Source organism: Amaranthus tricolor, chromosome 6 (assembly GCF_026212465.1).
Source record: "Amaranthus tricolor cultivar Red isolate AtriRed21 chromosome 6, ASM2621246v1, whole genome shotgun sequence".
In the NCBI taxonomy this organism is placed as follows: domain Eukaryota; kingdom Viridiplantae; phylum Streptophyta; class Magnoliopsida; order Caryophyllales; family Amaranthaceae; genus Amaranthus; species Amaranthus tricolor.
The window spans coordinates 32,065,326-32,072,825 of record NC_080052.1 but is presented as its reverse complement, the minus strand read 5'-3'; the positions used below and the strand labels follow the sequence as shown (position 1 = coordinate 32,072,825).

The 7,500-nt window shown below is 36.0% G+C and overlaps 1 protein-coding gene across 1 annotated transcript in view; it reads right to left on the bottom strand.

Annotated features, from left to right (window-relative positions):
- Positions 1 to 7,321, bottom strand: part of LOC130815796 (GDSL esterase/lipase At5g45960-like) — a 15,775-nt gene extending 8,454 nt beyond the window's left edge. The window contains exons 1-3 of the mRNA XM_057682275.1: positions 7,270 to 7,321; positions 6,031 to 6,240; positions 4,970 to 5,100 (exon numbers count right to left, since the gene is read on the bottom strand). Coding sequence (XP_057538258.1) covers positions 4,970 to 5,100; positions 6,031 to 6,240; positions 7,270 to 7,321 — 393 coding nt within the window. The remainder of the gene's footprint in view (positions 1 to 4,969; positions 5,101 to 6,030; positions 6,241 to 7,269) is intronic.
- Between the last annotated feature and the right edge of the window lie 179 nt (positions 7,322 to 7,500).

The window sequence follows — 7,500 nt, the reverse complement described above, 5'->3', positions numbered from 1 at the left end:
AGGTTGTTTGTATGCAACTCGAACATAAATTTGAATCACTTTAAACGTTTTATATGTTCTAATATTGGATTGGACCCCATTAGAAGTACCGTAAATATAAGCTTTAAATATGACATGAGTGGAGAATTGCTAGCCTTTCCGATTAAGGATGATGAGGCTATAGATGCTATGTGGGAGCATTCAAAGTCTACCAAAATACCCTCTTTGGATTTATACGTAGAAGAAATACCCTTAGGGAATGTAGGTGGTTCTAATCCTTATCCTACGCCTATGCTCATATCAACTCAAGAAACTCAAAAAATCCCTTTGTTCCTTCCCCATCTTGTACTCCATCCCAACCCCCTCCGAATCAAGTTTCAAGTGATGCAGTGGTTAACTTTAGAGAAAGTGATGAGATGGGACCTTGGGATGATGGTAACGAGAGTAATGAGCTTGTTGACGATCCTTCTGAGGATGATGTGGATGTCGAGGAGGATGCCCTAGCAAATGATATGACCTTAGGCAACATTCCTACAATTGTTGCTCCTACACTCTATGCCTTATGTCCACCCCTAGACGAGTTTGAGGAGGACAACTCCTGGAGGACTTGAGCTTGTGATACCACTTACACCGAAGAAGCGGAGTTGGAGAAGGGTATGATGTTCGATAGTAAGGAAGCTTTGTTGGAAGTTATAAGAGTGTATCATATTCGTAGAAATGTGGAGTATGGAACGGAGACTTCAAACAAACCGTCCTTACCTTGAAGTGTAAGCGGGGCTGTTTGTGGAGTCTTAGGGCTACACTCGATTCATATTCATCTTCATGGCCTATTGTTACATACAATGGTAAGCATGAGTCTTGTGTTTTGGATAGTGACACTGTCTCTGCTGAACACATTCACTTGACATCTTCTGTCATTAACAATGTGATTAGAAACTGTGTTGCCAAAGACCCATCAATTATCTGTCGTTAGGCAGATGGTTAAAGATTATTAAGGACTAGGCATCCAGATTCTGTGCCATGGGTGATCGATGAGAGGATCATCCCATACCTTCAACACACGAGGTTGTATGACTTTCAACTCATTGCGTACGGTAGAGTTGACCATGCTATAATCACAGTACTGGTAGAGAGATGTCTTCAGGAGACACACACCATTCATCTTCCTCTCGGTGAGGCTACCATCACACTTCTTGATGTAGCCTTACTAACACGGCTTCCCATCAAGGGACGTGCTATGTCTACCGTCGGACGCTAGCTATCAAGTTGGCGTGAGATGGTTCACCGCATCTTGGGAAAGTGCCTTCCAGCGGATGTCATTAGGAGGAGCGGTTTGCGGTGTACATGGTTGGTGCAGACTTTCTCACTTCTCCTCGAAGGTGCTGATGAGGGCACCATTTCAAGGTACGCCAAGGCGTACCTTTTATATTTGATAGGAGCTGTCTTGTTTGTTGATAAAACAAACAACCAAGTTCAGGATATTTGTACAGGAGGCTCTATGGTGTTGCCAAGAAGAATGTCAAGGATATTGCAGGACCATTATCCATATTACAAGTAATAACAATAAAATCTAATTCTAATTTATACTTGGTAAATGACATATTAATTACATTTACAATTGTTAGTTGTGGACGTGGGAGCATATTTTCATTGGCCAACCTTACAGAAGTGTTGGTCGTGGTAAAGCTGCTCCTCCGCAACAACCTCCACCAGATGTTGCATATGGATCATGGTGGAATTTTGCGCGCTGAACGCGTAAACACATAATGACCGGTCTAGGATTCTACCGGGATCAGTTAGACCTGCTGCGACCCAACCAGGTAGATATTTCAGTACTCATTAACATTACTGCAATTTAATTAACACATCATTTACATTTTCATAACATATATATAGTTTTGGTGGGACCCGTACCCTGCCGAAGCCTACGCAGCTGTGCCTGAGCACTCGGATTTTCAGTCAGGTGCGTGGAGGGCTTCTGTGCCACTCATATGCTTCGACATTGTCGAAGTATATCTACCGGAGTGCCAATATGGGTTGGTACAGGGCATTCCACCACCTTGCGACACTGAACCCGAGTTGCACCCGATTTCGCGCAAGAATCAGGGTACGGCGAATTAGACGGAGATTAACGGGGGCCACATCGCTCGTTGGTATCATAGACTGAAGCTGTTAGCCCAAGGTGCGCCAATCGATGCTATTGGCGCGCCTATTACACGTGACTACATGCTGTGGATCCTTTGCATCACTCGCCGATAGATGACTCCACGTGGCATCATTGCAACGGCCTATTATGCTCCTGCAGCGCCTACGATGACCCAATTTGTAAGTCTTTATTCACATTTAAATGATTAAGTTCACAATTACATAATATAATATTACATTAACTAACTATTAATTACAGGCACGAAGTGCGGCAGCCGTGATCCGGTCTAGCTACGAGGAGCCAGTGAGGGAGATTGCATAAGGCATGCTCCTCGGCATGCAGTTTCAGTACTTCATACCAAAAGTCACTGCGAAGTCATTACCGGCTATCGCCGATGTGCACGTCTCATCTCCTCCTCATGACGTTCATTTGGAGGAGATGGACTTGTCATACCCCAGTGACGTTGCGGGGACCTCTCAGGCTGGGCCATCCCAGCCATCAAAGTACCAGTCCCAGCCCCTACCAGAGTGACACACGAAAATCTCTTACTACCGTAGGAGGCGTAGGAGACCAACTCAGTTGGATAGGGTAGATGAGGATGATGATAGTTAGCTTTAAGTTTTTATTTATTTTGATTGACTATGTATATATATGTTTATTTAGTTGTATATTTCAAACATTTGTATATATTTAGTTGTATATATATGTTTATTTAGTTTATCATAATCTCCAAGCTTTGACTTATGAATGCTCGGACTTCTGGCGATGATTTATCCCGCCTAGAACATACATTGACTTGTAAAAACTTATGATGATGTCTCTATTGCAAATACATCAAACAAAAACGACTCGATAATTAGGGAGAATGATGCCAAAAATTCAACATAAATTCATTAACAACGATTAAAAATACATAGCTTATTCATGACTTACAACCAATACAACCTAGGGTCAAAATCGTGGAATAGTGGACAGGCAACATATTGATGCCCAAGATCAAATTTATCCAATCATGACTGTATTCGACTTCATGACCACAATGACAATGCTGTTCCATTGAATGTATCTTTTACCTCTATATTAATGAAAAAGCATAAAGACTCTAATTAGAAGCATTAACAAAATCAACAATGATTCAATTCAATAATAACAATAAAGAATTAATCTAAACTATAGAAAATTACCTTAACTTAGGATGATAAATTGGTGAATATGAATGAATGAATTGAATTATAAGGTTTTTGTATTTATAGAAGATTGATTTAACGGCTAGTTTGACAATATAACAGCTAGTTTGAACTGGTCAAAAAAAGTCAAAGAGCTGTGTGAACAGAGGAGTAACTGCGAACAGGGGTTGACCCAGTTTGACCAGGTTTTAGCTATGTTGCAAACAACTTTGACTTTTTTTGACCAGTTCTTTTATTCGCAGTTAGTAACTACGAACAGTATCAAACCTCAGCTTTAGAGATTAGACGCTTATTTTTGAAAATAAGTTGATTGCTGACTTATTTCGTGCTTTTTCTTTTTTTATAAATTCGCTTATCCATTTCATTTTTTTCACCATTAAAAGACCACTAAAAAGGAGAGTAATGGGCCATAGGGGAAGAGTGGGCCGATGTAATAGATGGTCTTTTCTTCCCAGATTTATTGTTTTGACCTTTACCCTTTTGATAAGGAGCCCTTTTATTATAGACATTACCATTTGAAGAAGGTGTAGAAACCAAGGCAGTAGCATTTGGCTTTGTACCAATAACACCATGATCTCCATTTTCACGGGCTAAGCGAGCTTTGATGGTGCGTTCAGCTAGTTTCAATCGCGAATGACAACTTTCGAAGGTGGGTTAGAGCTCTTGTTTTTGTATATATATAGTCAACGGTGCCACCAAAACCTTCCGGTAAGGAACCGGTAAGCTTTAAAATCAATCGTGAATTGTTCATTGAAGCGTTGACATCGGCAAGACGGTCGGAAAGAGATTAAAGATGGGTACAATAAGCATCAATGGACGTGAAGTCTTCATAGACCGCAGAATTGAACTCCTCCTCGAGATGGGTGGTACAGGAGGCTTTGTTGTCTTGGAACATGGAATCCAAACGATCCGACGCCTTAGCCGCGGTGTCATTACGCTTAAGAATAGCCTTTAGAAGATCATAAGAAATGGAACCATAAATCCATCCAAGCACAGCAGCATCTAAGCGTTGCCAAAGATTTGGGTCAGAAGCTTTTGCCGCATCGTAAGCCGTTTTGGCATTTTCATCCGTGGGTGGCACTAGGTGATCGTAGAGATCATGGACCCGAACGAGATTGGTGAAGAGTGTAGCCCAGGAATGATTGAGACCATTCTCGACGTCAAGAGTGATAGGGATAAGAGACTTGACATTGGTGATGGTAAGTGCGGGATGAAATTTGGAGTCAGCCATTGAAACAGAGATGGAAGAGAAAGGAAGAGCAAATACTCAACAAGGTGAAGAACGGCTAGGGTTTGTGGGTTTGGCCTGATCTCTTGTCACGTGGGTTGAAATTCAAACCCGTAATCTTTTGTTACATTGGCTCTGATACTATAAAAAAATGTAATCCCTTGGAAATTTTTTTGTATTGAGCATAGTATTTATGGTTACGAAATAATATATATTGAGAAACTAAATATTTACATATATACTAGGAATATATAGATATATATTCTCTAACAATTGACATCACCAATATGGGTTTTGAAAATGATGTTCAGATAATTATTCTCTCTTACTATCAAAAGGGGTTATTTAATTTAATATTTTTATTTATATGGAGGATCTTATTATTATATGATAAAAAGTATTAGTAGAGATATAAAAGTGCATACGTACATTTTTAGCAGCTGTAGAAGGATCATAACCCGCACCTCCAGATGCAAAGCTAACTCCCGTTATAAGATCTCCCAAACTAAGATTTGAGTTTAAATAAGATGGGACATATCCTTTAATTCCTGTATATGAAGCTGCAACATGTGTCCTTCAAAATTTTTCGTTAGTTTTTATCCTTTTTCATTACGAAAAATTTTTGTATATTAAAATTTAATACTTCTATTCAGAGTAATTATTTGATTCATAAAATATCATATAATCTGATATACTCTTGATACCTAGTGAAACTGATTATATTTGTGTCTCAATAAATTGTTGTGCGACAGCGGAAGTAAGGTTGATGAACAATATAATGAAATAATAAGAAATTCAATGATTCACAAATTGAGAGAGATCACAAGAGAGTCATTATAATTTGTGAGTGTAATTGGAATTCTTCTTGTAAATTCTTTGCGATCATAGTGAAATTATTTGATTTCGGTGCCGGTGGACGTAGCTATCACATTAATAGTGAACCACGTTAAATCTCTTGTGTCATTTTCTTATTGTTTGCATTGAATTTCTTATTGTTTCATTATTGTTCATCGATCTTGCTTCCGCTGTTGCACAACAATATTATTATCGGGTTTAGAATTAAAATACAACAAAAACAATCTTATTTAAATCTTATTTAATATTTATAATGTTATAACGTATTATTGTCGTTACTAGACCAACCAAACATTTAATTTGCAATAATTAAACTCATGTAGGATTTTAACACAATAATTTTTTATAACATAAAAATTGCTAAGTTAAGATATACTTCAATATAAATTATTGTATATTGTCCTCATCAAATTAGACTCTAATTTTAGAATTCATTAGCTGATACATCACATCTATCTGAATACAATACATCATAAATGTCGTCTATTCCAGCTAAAATATACAAGCTATTGTATATATTTCTTACACAATATATACATATGACCAAAAATTAAACTCACATAAAAATTTTTATAAATGCACAAGTAAACAATAATAAATAAGATCAAAAGGGGTTCTAAAGAAAATGGAATTACCAATAAAATCAGTGGTAATCCTTCCGTTACTAAATCTTCCGGTTGGAGTTTGTTGAGGAAAATCAACACCATATGGGTGCTGATTACTTTTGTAAAAGGTAATTAAGTTGTTATTATTTCCTGAATCAACCGATGAATCTCCAAATATGAAAATTGATTTAATAGATGAATTACTATGAAGTACATTTACGCTTTGTTTTTGGCTATTTTCTACACCAGTAATGACCAAAATAAAAAAAGAAATAAAAAGACTAAAAAAAGGCAAATATGTTTCCTTCCACATATTTTCTCAAATATTGTATGTGTATGTATTGACTAATTTTATAGCCACAGGACTAAAATACCAAAGCAGAGTGATGTAGTTAGACAAAGTTTTAAGGTTTCATAAATAATAGACGGTTGGTTGTATACGTGAATGAGAACAGCATGATAACACATCATGCAAAATATCTTTGCTAGTAACAAATTCTACACGTATTTTCATGCATCAATTTGTTGTCTACCAATTTCAATCATTTTGCATGATACTCTCCTAACAAATTAAAAAATAAAATTAATACAAATGATTGAAATTGGTAGACAACAAATTGATGCATGAAAATACGTGTAGAATTTGTTATTACTAGCAAATTTATTTTGCGCTATCATGTTGTTCTCATTTTACGTCTATTATTTAGAAGTTTAGCATTTTTGCGAATTACAGTCTTTATATTTATTTTTTGTGAATTATAGTCATTACAGTATTAAAGTTTGTAGGTTCAAGCTAAAACACATAATTCAGTCCATTTTGGTGGTCCGACTTTAGGTTAACTGGTCGGAGTTCTGTATTTTTGACCTGAACTTGTAAACTTTGATACTTTGGTGGCTGTAATTTGCAAAAATAAACACTGAGGCTATAATTCGCAAATTATATATATATATATATATATATATATATATATATATATATATATATATATATATATATATATATATATATATATATATATATATATATATATATATATATATATATATATATATATATATATATATATATATATATATATATATATATATATATATATATATATATATATATGGTCATATTCAGGTGCAAACCATTGTTATATGCGAACCATGCGAACAATCCTTGAGGAGCATTGGATTTCACTTAACGGCTACGATTTACACGGTCATTAATGACATAACTGTAATTTCGTGACTTTCAGATTTTTAGGGTTTTTACTCAAATTTCACTTCTCTCTCTTCCTGGATTTTTCTCTCTTCGTGAATCCTCACTTCTCAGCATTGCAAGAACTCTAAAAACTCAACTACAAATCAACAAAAACGGCAAGAACAAATTCTTAAATTCGTGTTCTTCTCTAATCAATTGATAATAACTAGCTTTATTTTTAATGTACAGGAGGTTGAAGAACACAGTAGCGATTTTACTGTTTCAAAGCAAAAATTTGTTTCATCTATACAAGT